The sequence below is a fragment of the Chionomys nivalis genome, chromosome 11 (assembly GCF_950005125.1).
Source record: "Chionomys nivalis chromosome 11, mChiNiv1.1, whole genome shotgun sequence".
Taxonomy (NCBI): domain Eukaryota; kingdom Metazoa; phylum Chordata; class Mammalia; order Rodentia; family Cricetidae; genus Chionomys; species Chionomys nivalis.
In genome coordinates, this window is record NC_080096.1 from 1,343,398 (window position 1) to 1,362,373 (window position 18,976).

The window sequence follows — 18,976 nt, forward strand, 5'->3', positions numbered from 1 at the left end:
CCTACCATGCCAACAGTCATTCCCGCCCCCCTCCCCCCAGACCACATAAACCTGTGCAGCCAAGCAGAAAGCACTTAACAATGGGCACGTGGAGTCAGGCGGAGGAAACCTGGGTGGACACAGGGTGGGGCTTTTACAGAACTAGCCCTTGGGCTGAGCCTCTCCAAGCCTGGATCCTTCCAGCCAGGGAAGCTGATGGGAAGACACTTCAGCAAATTTGGAAGGTCTAGCCACAAAGTCTAGTGTGTGGTGGTCAAAAGGACTCCGTGGTCACCAGAAACTGCCAAACAGATTCTTCTGTTCCTTGAGGGTGTATAACTGCCCCTCTGGTAGGAGGGACCAGCTTGGAGAGAAAGGTGGGCATGGTGAGTGGTCTTGCCACTGTGGGGGTCTCAAGCTGCCAGCACTACCTCCTCTTCTGGCCCCTGAGCAATGCTGGCTTGGTGCCCATCTGAAACTCCCTCCTTGATTCAAACTGATGCCCCTGAATAGCAGCCGTGGCAGGCCAGGAGCCGGACATCCAAGAGTTAAGGGCAGGCGGGGCTCCCGTGGGAGGGGCGGTCCCAGTGGCGGTGAGGCCTCATCCCGCCCCTCCCCTCCCCTCTTTTCCTTTGCTAGTAAGCAGCAGTGGCAGCTAGCTACAGCGGGCTTTGAACCGGTATGGGCGCTGTGCGTGGGGCGCCTTGGATCAGGCTACAACTCTGGGGACACTGGGGACCAGCACAGGGTCCCGGCCCCCTCGGGCCGTGCCGGTAACAGTGGGGCTGGTGCCTGCGGGCCATGGAAGAGCCTGGGTCCACCGGTGGGCTTAGCCAGGACCAAGGTAAGGACAGGTAGGAGGGTGTCTGGAAGAGGCTCATGACTCTTGGCTCAGCTCAGACCCCAGAGCAAGGGCTATGCTATGCTCGGTCCCCCTCTTAGGGTCTCTGGGGGGACAAGCCTGGTGACCCCATTCCCTGTCAGCTGCTATACAGTGCAGCACCCCAACTACCCCCATTTTGGCATCTTGCTAGTAGATGCTACCTGTGAGGGTACTGAGGTTCCACTGTGCAGGACGAGGTGCGCCTGCCCCGCAGCCACTGTCCCCCGATTTCCAGTCCAACGGAGGGGATGTCCGGAGGAGGGATTGTCCGGAGCTGTCAGCGGCTGTGGGCTGGGGGAGAGGGGCAAACGCCTTGAGATCTAGTCAGCACCATGGACAGAACCACCGCCTTCCCTCCCAGCGGCCCGAGGTTCTCTAGAGCTCAACTCCCTTGCTTGGATCTGTCCCACTTTCCCTGTCTAGGGAACTGGCATTGCCCTAGGCAAACAGCACGGACCAGCAGGGGTGCACGAGTCTTCCAGGCTGCCCACAGGAGTGGAACAAAGGGGGTTGGGTGTGAGGAGGCATCTTTAGTGGGGGTGGGAAAGGGCTTCTCCTCAGCAGGGTCTCAGCCCCAACACAAAGCTTGGTTTGGGGTCAGGGTGGGAGAGACTAAGAGTGAAAGAGATCCAAGGCTATGGCTGCATCAAAGTGATCTGAGTCAGACAGCAGGAAGAACTTCCTGATCAAGGCCCGGAGTTCCAAGGGGAATGGGCTACGCCGTCTGGATTGGTTTGGGTGGTTGATCTGGGAGTAGACTTGTTCTGCTCCTGACTGATGTGGATGTTGAAGAGGGGCAGGGGAGTTTAAAGGGGTGTGTGACTTCCCACTGACGACCCTCCCTGAACCTGCAGGGAGGGGAAGGGAAGGTGCAGGGCCACCTCATAGAGCAACTTGTAGGTATTCAAAAACTGTCTGCGGTGTTCCACCACACCTGGTCTGTGTGGTTGCTCCAGCCTGTTCCTTTTCTCTGACCCTCCTATTCTCTCTGCTTAAGATGCTTTTTGTGAGTTGGGGACAGCATGGCCAGTGTTGTCAGGGTACTGAGGTCCCAACGGCACAGCGTTTGGATATGCCCCTTCCTGATCACAGTCCCTGTCCTAGCGTAATGCTGGGGTTAGCTGACCTGAGAAAACCTGGCTGGCCTGCAGAGTGCCCATGGAGTCTCTACCCTGCGGTTACTGGACTTAGGACAGCTGCTCATTGAAGGGGCAGGGAATGGACGCTGCCATGTAGCCTTAGGTGCCAGGGTCCAAGGGACTGGACATGCATGGGGTTTTCAGCTGCCTGAGGAAGGGCCTTGGCCTTAGGAGAAGATGGGTGGTGGCTGGAGGACTCCAAGCCCACTTCCATCTTCTGGCGACCTCAGGAGAGACGTACGGCAGCGGAGTCCTTGCAGTTTCAATGTGCAGCTGAGGACGGAGCAGATTGGCTGCTGTCCTGAGCCTGGCCCTCCATCTGCACCACTAATGAACCGATGACGAAGGCTCCCTGGCTCCTGGCACTGCCCTGGGCAGGTGTGGGTACAGGGGCTCCTCCTGGGCCAGAACTTGTGGCTCCACCACGGAGAGAGTTGGGTGGAGGAGAGCTGTGAGGACTGAGTAACAGGATGAGTGAGCCTGCTTATTCCTGGGAGTTTGCTTTCAGCACAGAGTACGTGGGCTCATGGCTGGCTGGACAGACTTCCTGTGTGGGGAGAGGAGGAGCAGGGTGGGGAGGTGGGCACCAGCCCTAGGACTTGGCGTTTTCTTTGATTTCTGGGCATAGGAGCCTTTTGCCAGCTAGGTGACATTCCTGAGCTGTGGTGGATAGCCACAGATTACTGAGGTAAGCTGCTGGGATAGCTCAAGGGACAGCCTCGAGATCCCTTCCAGAACGCCCCAAAAAGGAAGCCTTCAGGCATCAGGGCGGAGCCCTGACTTGGATGCAACTGGCCAATCAGTCCATGGAGGAGGTCCTCAGCCTGCTCAGACTCCAGGAGCAAGGTGGGAACAGAGCATCTGCAGGTAGATGTCCAGCAGGGTAAATGTCCAGGCAGGGTAAATGTCCAGACAGGTGTCTTCAACTTCAGGAGACACCGACACTGTAAAAAGTCAAACTTGGCGAGCCAGCTCAGCGTGAAGAAACGTGCTCTCTCCTGAGGCTCACTGGCCAGTTCTGGCCCCATGGAGGGCCCAGTGCTCTCTAGCCTCAAGGTGGCTCTTGTTGCCCAGTGCTGGTCACTTATTCAGGGGCTCAGATCTCATTTCCTGCTGTCTCTGATCCCTGCTTGACCATACCCAGAGGCTACCCACCCGGTTTCAGCTGTTGCCATTCCTCCTGGCTTGGTCTGGGCTCCAGGGTGAGCAGCAGGGCAGGATTGGCTCTTCTTGTTAGGACTTACACTCTTGAGAGAGATCCCTACCCGGATCTGATGGTTTTCCCAAAGGGACTCCACACAGATGGTTACAACCTGCTTCCCATGACAGCTCACTCCTCCAAGGGTGTCCTGGGTAGTGGCTTGGGGTCAGAACCTGTCCACCTTCAGGAGCCCAGCATGGCTGCTGACCAGGCCCTGCTGGAGGAAGAGAGGGCAGCTGTGGCCTCAGGGAAGTGAGTGACTCTTGGCAAAGACAGGAACCCCCAGGGACACAGGAATGAGGGCCACCTGGGGGAGCAGAAAGCTGTGAAATGGGATATTAATAGAGTCCTTTCCCTAGCAGGGCTGTCGAATGTAATTGAAGTCACTCCTGTGAGCTGAGCTGCTACATGCCACCAGCTAGCGATAGCCAGGGATAGTGAGAGGGTCGGAAGGGTACCAGTTCTGCTCTAGAGCGACCCTGACTGTGACCTTGGAGCTCTGCTAGAGATAGAGGAAGGCCAGAAGCTGGAACCTCTGTGGGCTAAAGGCGCCAGACCCCCATGGCCATTGCAGGCATACTTGGAGGCAGGCTTGGAGAGACCCGGTTTAGACCTGAACATGTGGGGACTTCTCTAAGTGGAGGCCTTGGGGAGTGTGGACGCTGCTGATCTTTGAGAATGCCCCGTCTGCTGCTGCTACTGTGGCTGCAGTTGAGCTCTTGACCTCCAATGCCTTCGCACGCAATGCGACAGCTTTGAACTTGGGTTCACCGTCACTCCTCTTGGGCTAGGGTGAGCGGGCTGGACTGGGTCGGGGCTAGATCCTGAAGCTGGCACCACCAGCTAAGGATGGGCCAGACTGCTGCCCGGTCTTTGCTGTGCAAGGCCAGGTCCCTGAGCTGCAGGAACGGTGGCAGCTTAGGTCAGCTTGTGGGTGGGCAAATGAGTTAGCATGATGACTGGGGCATGGAGAGCCTGTTTCTACCCTGCAGGCTACTCATATCCTTGGCCGCCCCAGGCATCAGAAGGAGGTCTGGTGGCCTGTCTCAGTCCTCCTCTGGCCCTGCCCACTGCTCAGTTAGGCGGTGCGATGGGTCAGGCTCACCCCTCCCTGCCCCTGACAGAACTTGCCTCCTCCTGCTGGAAGCTGGAGCGGCATGCCATGGTGCACACACTGCTCGAAGAAAAGGGCACATCCACCCAGCAGAGCAGGCCTGCTGTTCTGTGCCCAGGGCAGCCTCAGGCCTGGTCAGACGGCCCCGGGCTGGGTGGTGGCTATTGTTTCTACTGCTACCGAGGGATTCCTCAGGCCCTGTCTCGGCTCAGGTGCCTCCTGAAGCTAGCACAGCCCCTTGGGTCTGGCCAGGGAGGGCAGGAACAAGCCGGCTCACACTCCCTGATACAGTAAAAATAGTTGGGGAGGAGGCGCCCAGACGTGCGGGGGGTTGCGTTGCTGTTCTCAGACGTTTAAATAAGCTTGGCCATATGTGTGTGGGCCTGTCCCTCCCTCCTGAGTGGCACAGGGCCAGGGGCCGGGCTTATCCCGGTGGGTACTGTGGGGCTGGGGCAGGACGGCTTCCTCCTCCCTTCCTCCCTTCACTCCACCCCAGGCACCATCTAAGTGTTAGCCGGGATGACCTGAAGGTTGGGAGGTGCCTGATGAGGCTCGAGGCTGCAGGGAAAGGGCTGGGTCAGGAGCTTTGCTCCCTCATGCCCCATGCTGCTGACCTGTGGAGCCCCACTCACCAGGGAACACACGCAAGTCCTGGCATGCTGGTGGGATGAGGGTCACGGTACCCAGAGGTGCCACCGTGTATGTATGCATGTCTGGCAAGGCGTGTGTACATGATATGTTGGTTTATTGGGAGAGTAAATTGATTTTCCAGCTTTCCCCGGGGAGAGGCGAGTCTGTTGAATGGCTGCTGCTGTCTTGTTCACAGCAGCCATCAACCTGCGTTGCCCACTGTGTTAGGACAAGATCGATCTCCCTCACAGAAGTAAGATTGCACCAGTGGGCCGGGCACTGGCCAGCATGGGCTCCTTCTTTCAGCAGCTGCTGGTATCTGTGGGCTCCAGGCAGGAGGAGCCAGGGCTGTGGTGGGGGACTGAGTCACATAGGTGATGAGGATACCCGAGTTAGGGACCACTAGTATGGGCATGGTCTGGGTGGTATAGTTGCCCACAGCTCCCAGAGCAGACTGTGTGACCTTGGCTCTTCTTGGTCTCCCTCATCCATCCTGTCTCTTGCTTATTGGGTACTGGGTGATGCTGGGACAGAGCAGAGAGGAGACCCTCGGGGGCAGGTAGCATTCTGTGGAGGAATTGTGTAGGTCAGTGTAGGTCAGGTGAAGTTAGGACAGAGATGTTACTGTCCTGCCTACCTGTCCTGGAGATGGGTGGTTGGGGCAAGTGTGTCTCTTTTAGTAGGCAACCAAATGCACCTGCTCCTCTCACACTCGAGTCTTTGTAAGGCTGGTACACGGCAGCAAGTTATAGAGGTCACACTGCAACACCTTCCTGAGCCGCCAGAGTGAGGTCCATGGTGGCTGCCTTAAACTTCTGGAAACTGCAAATTCTTCTCTCCTGAGGGTCCCTAGAACTTCTGGGGGAGCAGGGAGAGCTCCAGGGCCTGACCATGAAGGACAGCAGGGGTGACCGAGCACAGCTCAACTGTGAAAGATAGTCTGGGGTCTCAGAGTCCCTCTGTGACCTTAATATGGGGAGCTTACTATCTCTGACCTCTGAAGGTAGCCTTAGTCACCCCCCAGGGGCAGATGGGAGTTTTACCCGTCCCTGGACCTGGTCCTAAGCATGACTAGGGGCTGCTGGGTAGCTCTGGGTGAATGTGGGGTCCTGGTGGCATTGGAAGGGGGCAGGGTACTCCTCCTACTCCATTGCCTTTAGTTCTTCTTGGAATGGCTGTCCTTCTTTCTGTGCCGAGGTGGAGGGGTATGTCTTAGCTTCCTACCTGGCTGGGGTGGCCAGGTGGTCAAGTTCAGGCCAGCTGTTGATGGGTTTGAGCCCTGTGTGGCCAGTAACCTGGGTGCCTCTTGCTGCCTGACCCCAGTCCAGTGCACTAGGGACAGTCTGCCCCTGGTAGCTGTCCTCCACAGTCTTCCTCAGCTAGGGCACTGGGTTACTCGGTGGCCACAGTGACACTTCCACCTGTCTTTTGCAGTATTGGCGGTGGGTAGGGTCACCTTGGTCCCCAGGACAGTGGGAGAGGCCTTACTAGCAGAACCCTGTGTGAGGGCGGATTAGCTGGGCCTCTGCCCGCCTCAGCAGTGGAGGATTATGGCCTGAGGCCACTAGGAGGGTCAGAGAGTCCGGGTTCAGTGATCTACATCCTCCGCTGGGGCTGCTGGTACCCCTGGATCTGTGTCCTCCCTACAGCCCCTGCCTAGGCACCTTCTCCGGCTGATGGTGGGGGACGAGTGATTAGCGACAAGTGGAGGGGGAGAAGACAAAGGTATCCAGTTCTGGCAAGATTTGGGGAGCATGAATGGCCCTAGTCTGGGCTAGTTTGGGGAAGATCAGGTGTGTCTAGAGGCAGGGTAGCTAGAGAGGACAGGAACTCTAGACATCCTGGCATACAGTGGGCTGTGAGCACTGAGTGGGGCTGGGATGTGGGCAGCAGGCAGGAGGGAGGTAGCACAGCTGCCATCCAGGGTGGAGAATCATGTGACCCTGGGGCACTCGGAGCCTGTGCCCCATCTTGCCCAGCCTTAGCACCCCCATGGCTTTCCTGACTCTTAGTTCTTCCCTTTACCTCAGCTTTCATTCCACTACTCATTGGGGATCCTGGGCTTTGCTTACACAGAGGACCATGCTGTCAGAGCCTCCTGTGTCCTGTCTCCCAGGGGAGGGGAGCTGCTAGGGCTGTGCTCCTTCCTGTTCTAGCAGTAAATGGCTCCCTAATCTAATCTGTGGCAGAAAGGGCAGGCCGCCTGTCGACCTCCATCCAGCAAATGAGGCAAGGCCTCTGGCCAAGGCTCCTAATTGGGTCCTGGGTTTGTCTGTGAGTTGATTACACTGGACCTGGCCCAGTGGGTCCTGATTCCCTGTGGCTGGGCTTCCTGTGGCCCAGGACACATGAGCAAGACAGCCAGGGTCAAGAGCATTCAAGGTGCTTTTTGAAGTGGGGTGCTTTGGCTGTGGGAATGTGGAGTACCCCAGCAGGTTAGGGAGGAAGTTGAGGTGCCCATGACTCGGAGGCAATGAAGTCAATATTCCTATTGTCTCCTCACTTCTGGTTGCCCGGGGAATGGGATGCAGAATTGAATACAGCACGTGGGTAGTTGGCTGCCTCTTAAGGTTGCTTATGGCTGGTGTGGAGTGGTGGCTTCAGCTCTATGGTCAGTGTCCTGATAGGTGGACAGGTCCGCTCTGGGTCCTGGGACTGTCATGTGGGGTCTGGCTGCCCAGATATGCCCAGCCTTGGGTGCAGAATACAGTGGGAATGAACCCTGGGTAACGGGTACCTCCATAGCTCCGCTTCTGGTGGACACCAGGAGAGGCCTGGTGGGGGCAAGGGAAGGCTGAGCTTTGGAGTGGAACCTGCCCGGGCTCAGGGAACCTACGTTCTTCTCTTCATGCTGGAGGTCAAAGTGGAAAGATGTCCCCTCTGCCCTGGGTCAAGTTCCTTTGGGTCACAAGGTGCTAGGCAAGTAGCCCTGCCCTGGCTTAGTTCTGGCCTCCAGCCAGAGGGGGCTGGGTTCTTGGCCACACTGCAGGGGTCCACTTGGAGGTCCCTATATGTGCAAGAATTTCAGACAGGAGGAAGTGAGAGCTTGAATCAGAGACTCAGATACCAGCCCTGGCTGGCATGGTGGTACACACCTTTAATCCCAGCACCTCTGTGAGTTTGAGGCCGACCTGGTCTACAGGGCAAGTTCCAGGACACCAGGGCTGCACAGTGAAACTCTGTCTCAGAAAAGAAAAGAAAAACCAAAACAAGAAATAAAAACCAAGCAGATACCAGACCTGGATACCTACTATGGGCAGACTTTCGGAAGCAAACCTATGGATGGACAGCCCCTCCTAGGGGAGGTCTCACAGAGACCTTCACGCCAGGTCTTGTAGCCACAATTTTGTGTCCTACGAGGGTCCCTTGCCTCACCTGTTACCCTGCCTCAGCCTTAAACACAAGTCTGGTCGCTCAGACATGGGGCAGCCCTCTCTGAACTGGCAGCTGGGCATGCTCCTGGCCTCAATCCTTTGGTCAGCTGGGCTGGATCCAGCAGGATTACTGTGGGGATTGGCCAAGGATGACAGGGTGAGGCTTGGCTGCTCCCCCACCCCGGGATTCATCTCCAAACAGACCTGTGAATTGTAGAGCATGGGTGGGCTGGCCTGGGGACCAGCCAGCACTGCAGGTTGTAGCTGGGTCAATGCCAGTGGAACCTGCAAACAGCCCAGGGGGGACCCCAGTGGGCTCCAAGGAGGAAGAGGTAGAGGAGAAAAGGGGAGCCCCGAGGAGTCCCTGTACCAGCCGCCGCCTCGGGTGGGCCTGTCACCAAGGGCCCTTTCTGGCCTTGGGGAGCAAGCCTCCAGCTATCACTGGGATATGCCTGATCATCAGCCATCTGCTGCCAGTTGGACCACGGGAGCTGTGGCCTACCTGGCAGAGGCGCTCCTCTGGGTTGGAGGGAGCGTGGTGGTGTCACCGCAATGGCAGCTCAACCTCTTAGGTAAGAAAGGGCACAGAGCGGGTCCCTCCTGGGGACTGGCCAAGCCCTGTGGGACCACAGGGTGCATAGCTTCCTAGGGTTTTCAAAAGGCCTGGGTTCTCTCCTGCCTCACACAGACCTCCCACTCCCTTGCATCTCCCTCTGCATCCTTAGCAGAGCTTGGAGGGAGGTCAAGTGGGGAGGGAGCCAGGCAGAACTGGAGCGAGAGCCCCGGCTGTATGTGCTTCGGAACTCTTTCTGGTGGGGGGGGGGCTCCTTGGAGTTTTATGGGGCAGTGATACCTTCAGTCTAGTTACTGAGGCATGCAGGTATACATACCATGGCCTCTAGACGGTGTCAGAAGCCCCTGGACCATGTGGCATTGAACAGAAGGAAGAGGGCTGCTGGGTGGTCAGTGGGAAGGTCCAGGGCATCTCAGGAAGTCACAGACGCCCTGTTCAAGAATGTTAGATTCACCACTCCTAGCTCCAAGAATGGAGGGTGCACATTCAATTGCCTTTGTCTGGATCACTATGAGTAGCATCAGGGATTTGTCCCTGTCCCCAAACCCTGCCTCAAGTGTACCCGGAAGCCATACCTGTGTGCTTAAATTAGTTTTTTCCCCTAGAGAGTCCTATCTACCTTGAGTGCTCACCCATGCCTACAATTCCCTTCTGCTTTTGGTCAATAATAGCTTCCTCCAGAAAGTCCCCCCTGGACTGGCACTACCCATGGTTTTCTGCTCCACCCACCTGGGGATGCCTCATTGTAGGCACTTGTGAGATGCAGTGCCCTCTGGTCCTGAGCCTCCTGTGTATAGATAGGTATGTAGCCTGAGGAAGAAGGCTTGGCCCTGGCCTGGACTCTGGAACGTGTGGACCTTTCCCAGGGATAGGAGGCTGAGTGGACAAGGGAGGCAGGTGGCTCTAGGAAAGAGCAAGTTGTGGATTTACACCCAGCACCTCAGCCTCCCAGTTTTGTGCCTTCCTATAGGGCATCTCTCTGACATTGCTGCCCATGAGACAGGTGATATTCCCAATGATACCACAAGAAGGGGCAGCAAGCTCTCAGGGTGGCTCATGTCTGGGAGTAGGAGCCAGGCTTGGTGCATGGTGCATGGTGCCTAGACCCACCTGTGCCGAGTACGGGAGCTCCATGCACAATGCATTTGGGAATTGGCCTGGTCTCTGTTCCTGGACTCGGCTTGGCAGTCTCAGTGAAGGCCACTTAGGGTCTTAGTGGTTTCTGGGACTGGTTGTGCGTTGCTGAATGTCCTCCCTGGTGTCTCAACCCACCTCAAGTAGCCCAGGACATCAGAGAAGGGGCGGTAACCATGCTGTCTGATGCTTAGACAAGGCCACACAGGCACACAGGGCCCTTTGGAGAAAGGTGAAATTACCAGAGCTCTCATGGCTTCTGTCTGTCTGTCTGTCTGTCTCTGTCGTGTGTCCGTCTGTGTCTAGTGGAGCGATGCATGACTGCCATGCAGGAGGGGACGCAGATGGTGAAGCTCCGTGGCAGTTCCAAGGGCCTGGTCCGCTTCTACTACCTGGATGAGCACCGCTCCTGCCTCCGCTGGCGGCCCTCGCGCAAGAATGAGAAGGCCAAGAGTGAGTGAACAAACAGCCCAGGGGAGGGGCTGGGTGGGCCTGAGCCTGGGAGCACAGGGCAGGGGAGGCTCCCAAGTGGGCTAAGACCCCGCTGAGATGGTGCGCTGGTCGTCTCTAGGCTTCGGTGGTCTAGGGCTTCTGCAGTGCACTCTGGAATAAGGAATAGGAACAGGTCATATGGTCCCTGGGCAGCTGTGCCCTGGCAAGGCTCTGGGACTCCATGGGGCCCGGATGTTACACGCTGAGGTCAGTGAGAGGCAAAGGGCTGTCAGGCCAGCCCAGGGGAGGAGATTGTCCTGAAACCACAGAAGCCCACACAGTCCGGTACACCGAGGGCAGGGTGGACGCCCAGGCTAACTTAGGCAGCACGGGTCAGGGCACCGGCTGTGGTTTCCGGGAGTCATTTGAATTGCTCAGCTCACGGGAAGTCGGAACTGGAGTACACAGAGGATACTTTGGGAAGTCTAGGATCAGGGAGAGACACCAGAATCTCACAGGCTGTGAGAAGTGAATTCCTGAGATCCCCTGGCTTTAACAGGAGCGGTACCCAGGTATGCCAGGGAAGGCTTCAGCTCAGCATTTACCAAGGATACCACTGTGGAGTCCCAGGAGACGGTCATTCTACCAGGGTCCCGGAGGGCCCATGTGAGAAAGAGCCCCATGGTGAAGTCATCCTGGGCTGAGTGACTTCTGCTGGCCCCAGGAGCTGGTGTAGACTGGTTCTGCCTTGGGCCTGAGAGCGGTGGAGCTACCCCACGGCCGTGCAGGCAGAGCGAGCCTGATGCCTGGCCGGGAGTGCCAAGCCCAGAAGTTTTCCTGGAATCTGAGCATCCAGGGGAAACCCTGACAAGGAGCAAAAGGTTCATTTCCCAGCAACTGAGCCTTGATAGGCCAGGGAGCCCCTCCCCCAGGGAAGCCCCTCCCCCAGGGAAGCCCCTAACTGGAAGAATAGACTAAGGAATAGGGATTTGTTCAAGGGCCTTCAATCCTCCCCACCCCTGGAGGCCCAGTGGGTGCAGAGGAATAGGGTGCTGTTCTGACTGCCACACTCATGCCAGAGAACTTGAGAAAGGACAGAGGCAGAGTGGGGGCTTGCTGGTTTCTAGAAGGGGACCCTGGCCACCTGTGGGCTGCATATCCGTCTGTCAGGGGGTCCTACCTAAGACATAGGGACAGATTATAAAAGTATCACCTGAGCTCATCTACTCCAGAGATTGAACTGAGAGGAGATTCCTTGGAGCTGGGATGCTGAGGCCAGCAAAAAGAGACCTTGTGGAACCTAACCCGGGCAAGCCAATACTCCTGCAACCTAGCACATCTGTGAGCTGCAGCTCCCTGCTACACCTGGCTTCTCACCTGCAATGCTAGACTTGTTACTGAGGCAGCTGCAGGATCTGGCCATACCTGGTGCAAATGCTTTTCAGGATGGACAGATGAGCTGGCTAGGGTTTGATGGTGGAGTGAGTTGTTCCCGATGGTCCCACCGTTGCCTCTCCAGAAAACTCAGTCCTGGAAGAGCCAGGTGCTTGGACTGCCAGTTGGAGGCGTGTGTGTGTGTGTGTGTGTGTGTGTGCACGTGTGCACCTGAGTGTGTGTGTGCATGCATGTGTGCTTGTGTGCCTACATGTGTGAGCATTGTGTGTGTACCTGAGTGTGTGTGTGTGTACCTGAGTATGTGTGTGCGCATGCGTGTGTGTGCATGTGTGTACGTGTGTATGTGTGTGTGGGCGTGTGTGTGTTCTCACTAAAGGGGAAAGGAGACTGTGGTCAACAGAACAGGACGAGGGGGGTCAGCCAAGCATACTGAACTTTCCCTTCTGAAGGGTAGAGGAGCAGAAGGGCCCCTCTGAGGATGGGCTTAGTGAGGAGATGTTGAATTAGGGTGTCAGTTATTGAGGGCAAAGATGCAATCTGCTTAGCTCATGGTGTACCTAAGGGGTAGGGGGACACTTGGGTCACTGGTAACATTGTATCCCCCCACTTGCCCACAGTCTCCATCGACTCCATCCAGGAGGTGAGCGAGGGACGGCAGTCTGAGATCTTCCAGCGCTACCCGGACAGCAGTTTCGACCCCAACTGCTGCTTCAGCATCTACCACGGCAGTCACCGTGAGTCACTGGACTTGGTCTCGCCCAGTGGCGAAGAGGCACGTACCTGGGTCACCGGCCTTCGCTACCTCATGGCTGGCATCAGTGATGAGGACAGCCTAGCCCGTCGCCAGCGCACCAGGGACCAATATCCTTGGGCTCCAGGGGTGGGGATAGACTCCAGGAGCAGACTCCGTTGTCCAGCTGGGTAGGAAGGGAAGACCAGAAGGGGTGCTTGGGCTGGGGACTCTTGCCTCCTAAGCTGGAGGGCGGAACAAGTAAGGCCAGGCCCGTGGACTGTGTTGGCCCCTAACTCAGCCCCAAAGTGGCTGAAGCAGACTTTTGACGAGGCTGACAAGAACGGGGACGGCAGCCTGAGCATCGGTGAGGTTCTGCAGCTGCTCCACAAACTCAACGTGAACCTGCCCCGGCAGAGGGTGAAACAGATGTTCAAGGTGAGTGCCGAGTGTCCAGGCTTGAGGCCGCTGTGGGAGGTCCTCTCAGGGTGGGCAGTCTGTGCCCGGTGCTGCCCTGCTGACTGTGGGCAGGACACTGAGCACTGTGCATAGGCTGTCCCTAGGAAGACCACGCGCTTAGAGGAGACACCCAAATGCAGCCACACTCCATTTGTTGGTCTCCTATGGTCCCCAGCCTTAAAGACATACATGGTCCAGCAAAGAGCTGAACTGGTAAGCAGCAGCTCTCGGTAACCACCCTGATGTTAGGAGTTATGAAAATGCATCCTTCAGCCACGCACAGCCTTTATTGTCTGTAATTAGTTCTGTCTTTTGGGAACCTCCATGGGAGAGAAACTCTTACGTTGGCAAGTCCTGGTTTGGGGCAGGAATGGGCTGAGCCAGCAAACCCAGATCTTTGACCTTGTTTTCTTGCTGCTGCAGCCTGGAAAGGGGTTTCTGTAAGCATGGATACTAGACCTGTCCCTAACATGCACACATGTGCAGACACACATGCACACACAAGCAGGCACGCGCGCACGTACGTGTACACACACACATATGTGTGAATACACACATATACGCACACACATACACACACACACACACGCTCTTGACCTGACAGCTCTGCTGTATCTGGCCCTCAAAGATTCCTGCGTGTGCACTCATGCTAGACAGGCGGCCATGCTCAGCTGCAGTAATGACAGCAACTAGCGGGGTCTCTGTGTGAATGACGGGCAGCTAGCAGGACACTCTCGACTGCCCACTGAGGACCGCAGGAGTGTCCGCTGCCCCTCTGAAGGCCCCTGTTGGGTCAATCAGCTGAGCAGCGGGCCCTAGCAGACAGCCTGTATCTGATGGGAGCAATTCCCATTCTCTTCTGCCTGCACTGAGCCGTTCTTAACCCTTCCAGGACAGCTCTGGGCTCAGGGCTTTTCTCAGGGTGAGGATGTACTAAGGACCAGGCAACACCTAGAACAGGATTCAGGGCTCAGAGCGCCCTGAGAGGAAAGAGGGGGGAAAACACCCTGGGTAGGTTGTGTGCTATTGGAGGCCTTGGTTGGAGGTACTCCATGTAGAATCACTCCGGAGTCTGTGCTTCCCAGCCCATTGTGAGAGGTCAGGCCTCTGGGTGCTGATTAGTTCCCAGGGTCTGTCTGGGTGATCTCAGACCTACCTCCTCCAAATTGCCTATAGGACAGAGACGAAGGACCATGAGCAGAGAGGCAAACAGCTGGGGTGTGTGGGTGGGATGGAAAGGAAGTTGTGGGGTTCTTGCCCCCGAGACATGGGCCTTGTACATCAGCTCACACAGCTCAGACTCAGTAGCCTTTATCTGTGGTGGTCAGCCAGCCACAGAGATCAGACTCAGTAGCCTTTATCTGTGGTGGTCAACCAGCCACAGAGATCCCAACCTCCCTACCCACGCAGAGTCTCGTTAGGCCAAGCACCTCATGGTAGCCTCCATAGGCACTTGGAACCCCACAATGGGAATGATGCCCTCCGCAAGGCTCAGGTCACTCTGATAATCAGTGTTATGGTAGTCTGGATCTGTTTAGTCAGAGCAGAGGCCTGTGAACTGGATGCAGTGGCTGTGACATAATTTCATTAAGTCTAAAATAAGATGGGAATGAGGGTCAGTGTACTGGTCCTCAGGTTTAAAGGCCCAGGAGTCTCTTTGGGCTAACCAGGGCTCAACCCAGAAGAGGCTTGGCAAGAGGTGATTTTAGTGGCTTCCTTTCCATGCTGCCAGGGCTCCACTTGGGTTAAACAGTCAGTACCAGACTGGGTTCCTCCCGTCTTTCCTAGGGAACCCTCTTCAGTCCATGGATGGCCAGGGGAAAAGAAGCCACTGGGTTAATATGAGTGCCCAAAAGTGCAGAGCCTCCATGAGGCCCTACAACTGTGGTGTGGCAGATTTGGTGACGCCCATTTGCCATGCCACAGAGGACATATCTAGGACTTCTACAGAGGCCCAAGGAGTCAGCCAGTGTCTGCAGACAGCTGCTGACTGGCATCTATATGCCCAGATCTGCGATGACAAGTCCCAGGATAGAACCCGACTTTAGGGTCCATGGTCACTGGAGGATGAGAACCGAACCTTGGATAAGCTGTGACTGGGATCCTGGCAACTCTGGTGGTTCTGAGCCATTCAGGCCACCCCAGTCCTGTACTGGGCACTGTCCCCGGCACTGAGCCATGGTCCCCTTGGGGTAAACTCCCTACAGGAAGTGTCCACCCACAGGTCCTCGCAGAGCTAAAGCCCAGTCTTTAGAACTCAAGTAGCCTCTTCTTGGGCCAATCCTGAGCTCCTGGGGACCCTGTTAAGTCCACTTCAATCCCTGGCATCCTTATTTTCTGAATCTTCCCCTAGCCTGGGCCCGGGGGATGCATGCCTCAAACGTCAGTGTCCTAGGGATTGGCACCCTTGGCAGATGCTTCTTATGCCTATGAAAGTTGGGAAGAAGTCATGCTTCCTTGGGCCCCCCGTGGAATGTTTCCTGGGGGTATCTTGTGAACCCCCCTCTTTTTTTCAACAAAAGGAAGACAGTGACCAAAAGCACTTCTCTACTATTAATACCCGAGCCAGGACACTGCTGGGTCCTCCGTCAGAGGGCGGGTGGCCAACTGTAGCTGCAGGGGTAGGCACAGAGCCCAGAGTGGAAGACATTCCGGTGAAAGCCTTCACTCACAAGGCAGGGTGTTGGTGTCCACAGCTTGGGTGACAGTGGGGTTTGGTTACAGGTTGGCCTTGCACTGCACGGCGGATGAGTGGGGTGGCACCCATCCGTGCTTTTTCTGGTGGGAGGAGGGAAAGGGAGCCGTTGGAGGGGTGCCCTGGGTAGCGGCCGAGGAAGGGAAGCTGGGCTGGAGACCAGGAGTAGGAAGCTCGGGTGGTGATCTGAAGTCGGGTGTTGCAGGAGGCGGACACAGACGACCATCAGGGGACACTAGGTTTTGAGGAGTTCTGTGCCTTCTACAAGATGATGTCCACTCGCCGAGACCTCTATCTGCTCATGCTGGCCTACAGCAACCATAAGGACCATTTGGACGCCTCCGACCTGCAGCGCTTTCTGGAAGTGGAGCAGAAGGTGAGGCCTGGCCTAAGCTGTGTGGCCGGCGGGCGTGGCCGGTGGGTGTGACCGGTGGGTGTGACCGGCGGGTGTGGCTGGTGGGTGTGGCCGGAGGGTGTGGCTTCAACTTCAGCCTTAGTTTCTGCCATCACGTGTTCAGAGATTCATAGCCGAATAGGACTGAGCCTTTGATATTGCCATGCAAGTGAAGAAGCTTACAGTTTTCCTCACAGACGAGGGGTCCCCTGGTCAGCTCCATTCTGGCATTGGGTCTCCACCCGAAGCCTCCAGAGGGTCACACCTGCCCTTGGCGTTTCATGGGCCAGGGTTCCATGGCCTGGCCTTTGAGAACCACCCTTCTCCGTGCCTGTCTAGACATGCGTCCTCCCCGACTCCAGATGTGGCAACTACCTGTCCCTTCAGCAAACACATAAATACCCTTGGCCCCAGGAAGTCAGTCCGCCAACAGGGAAGCAACAGAAAAGTCAGGTGCCCCTAAGCTCTGCCCTGCTGCCTGGACCATTCACTTCTACAGCCTCAGAGCCCGCCCCTCCCACCTTAGAATTGGGCACGGACGCGGTGACTGCAGGGACAAGGAGGCCAAGCATACAGAGAGCACTTCCATGGAAAGTACAGTAGCTTGTGGCTCCCTCTAGTGGCACCTTGAGGTCAAGGGTCTTCCTGGATCATTTCTTAGGAGGAGGGCTTGCCTTGGGGCGTGGGTACCGGCTGGGACTTGCTCAAGGTCCTCAGTTTTGCACAATTTCATGCCCAGAACCCCCCTTACAGTGACTGACCATGTCCGACTACAGCAAGGAGGGGACTAGGTAGGTGAACAGCAGCCATGAGCTTGGGGTTTGAGGTTTGGTTCCTGGCTCTGCCCAGGATTGCCCCCTCCCCACTACCATGGCCTACTTCACTCCACAAGGTTGCTCCAAACCCAAGTGTCTTCCTTTCTTTCCTGTAGCCGTGATAAAACATCCTGACAAAAATAATTTAAAGGGAAAAGGAATTATTTGGCTTACAATTCCAAGTTATAGTCCACGGTGGCAGGGAAGTAAGTCAGAGTCAGCAGCTTGAGCAAGCAGGGCAGCACGGTTTCCACAGTGAGTGCACGTGTCTGTGTGCCCAGCCTGCATTCTTCGTATTACACAGTCCAAGGCACCTTTCCCAGGGGATGGTCCCACCCACAATTAAGATGGGTCTCCCACGGCAATTAACATGAAGACAGTCTCCTCCACAGCTGTCCCCACAGCCTATCAGACAAGACAGCTCATGGAGACTTCTTTTCCTGTTGACAGTTCACCCTTTGGGGTACCACCCCGCCTTCAGGCTTTCCCCCCTTAATGTCATGGCTGGATCCCACCCTATGGCAGCCGTATTTTCCCCCTCAACCAGAGAGTAACCCCAAATCCATGTGACCCGTAGTCCGCTGGCTGCCGAGTTCCAGGTAATGTGGCACAGACCTTCTGGTAATCAGTGCCTCCAACCCTCCCTCGAGCCATCCTTGCTGCGGTCCGTATCCATGCAGTGATCAGAGAAAGGGCAAGAAATGGTGATGGTGGCAGGAGGAAGGGGGAGCTGCCTGGAGGTGGCCCATGCTGTGACTAAACAGCCCTGCCTCTGCTCTGGCCTAGATGAACGGTGTGACCCTTGAGAGCTGTCAGAATATCATTGAACAATTTGAGCCTTGCCCGGAAAATAAGAGCAAGGGGGTGCTTGGCATTGACGGTGAGTGGGGGGTGCCAGGGTCGATGGTGAATGGGGGGTGCCAGACATTAGTGGTGAGTGGGGGGTGCCAGGCGTTGATGGAGAGTAGGGGGTGCCGGGCATGGATGGTGAGTGGGGGTGCCAGGCGTTGATGGGGAATGGGGGGTGCCGGGCGTTGATGGAGAGTGGGGGGTGCTGGACATTGGTGGTGAGTGGGGGGTGCCGGGCATTGGTGATGAGTAGGGGTGCTGGGAATTGGTGGTGAGTTAGCTGTTCTGGGGGATGATGGGAAACTCTTGGGGCAGCTGCACACCTGTGGGGCAGGTAGTTCCGAGCTGAGCCCAGTGACAGAACTACACTGTGCCATACTCCCGTGCTCCACTGCAGGCTTCACCAACTACACCAGGAGCCCCGCGGGTGACATCTTCAACCCCGAGCACCACGGAGTGCACCAAGACATGACACAGCCCCTGAGCCACTACTTCATCACCTCATCCCACAACACCTACCTCGTGGGGGACCAGCTCATGTCCCAGTCTCGGGTAGATATGTATGCCTGGGTCCTGCAGGCCGGCTGCCGCTGTGTGGAGGGTAAGCACTCCTGGACTCTGCACCCTCCAGCATGGAGGACCAGTCCTGGCTGCAGATGGCACCTCCTTTGGAAAATGGGCTGGACTTGAGGAGCCATGGGGGCCTCTGGCAGGGTTCCTTCTCTTATCACTGAGAGAGCAGACCCCCGCCCCCTAACACACCATGGTTGGAGTCCCTAGGCTCACACAGTCAAGCCCCTTGGGCTAACCAGGCTCTGCTTGCCCACAGTGGACTGCTGGGACGGGCCTGACGGGGAGCCCATCGTGCACCATGGCTACACTCTGACCTCCAAGATCCTTTTTAAAGATGTCATCGAAACCATCAACAAATATGCCTTCATCAAGAACGAGTGAGTGGCCAGGGCTTCTGGGGGCCGGCTCCTGTGGTAGGCGGGGGAGGGCATCCAGGGTCTGGGTCTCTTTCCTTCCCTGCGTTTCCCCATGGGCTGTGACTGTAATATCCAACTGGCAGGTTTTGTTTAGAGATTATTCTCTGAGGAGAGTGGCGGGAGGGGGGGAAGGATGACTGTGTGCATAGCCTATCCACGTACACTTAGTGGCATCTCTGACCCCAGCCAC

General features: G+C 56.7%; 1 protein-coding gene across 1 annotated transcript in view; it reads left to right on the forward strand.

Moving 5' to 3' along the window:
- Positions 1 to 625: 625 nt before the first annotated feature.
- The window catches only part of Plch2 (phospholipase C eta 2), a 35,420-nt gene continuing 17,069 nt past the window's right edge, over positions 626 to 18,976 (forward strand). The window contains exons 1-8 of the mRNA XM_057784249.1: positions 626 to 823; positions 10,335 to 10,481; positions 12,473 to 12,735; positions 12,895 to 13,023; positions 15,945 to 16,115; positions 17,735 to 17,828; positions 18,195 to 18,398; positions 18,627 to 18,747. Of these exons, the coding sequence (XP_057640232.1) occupies positions 781 to 823; positions 10,335 to 10,481; positions 12,473 to 12,735; positions 12,895 to 13,023; positions 15,945 to 16,115; positions 17,735 to 17,828; positions 18,195 to 18,398; positions 18,627 to 18,747 (1,172 nt within the window). The 5' untranslated portion in view covers positions 626 to 780. The remainder of the gene's footprint in view (positions 824 to 10,334; positions 10,482 to 12,472; positions 12,736 to 12,894; positions 13,024 to 15,944; positions 16,116 to 17,734; positions 17,829 to 18,194; positions 18,399 to 18,626; positions 18,748 to 18,976) is intronic.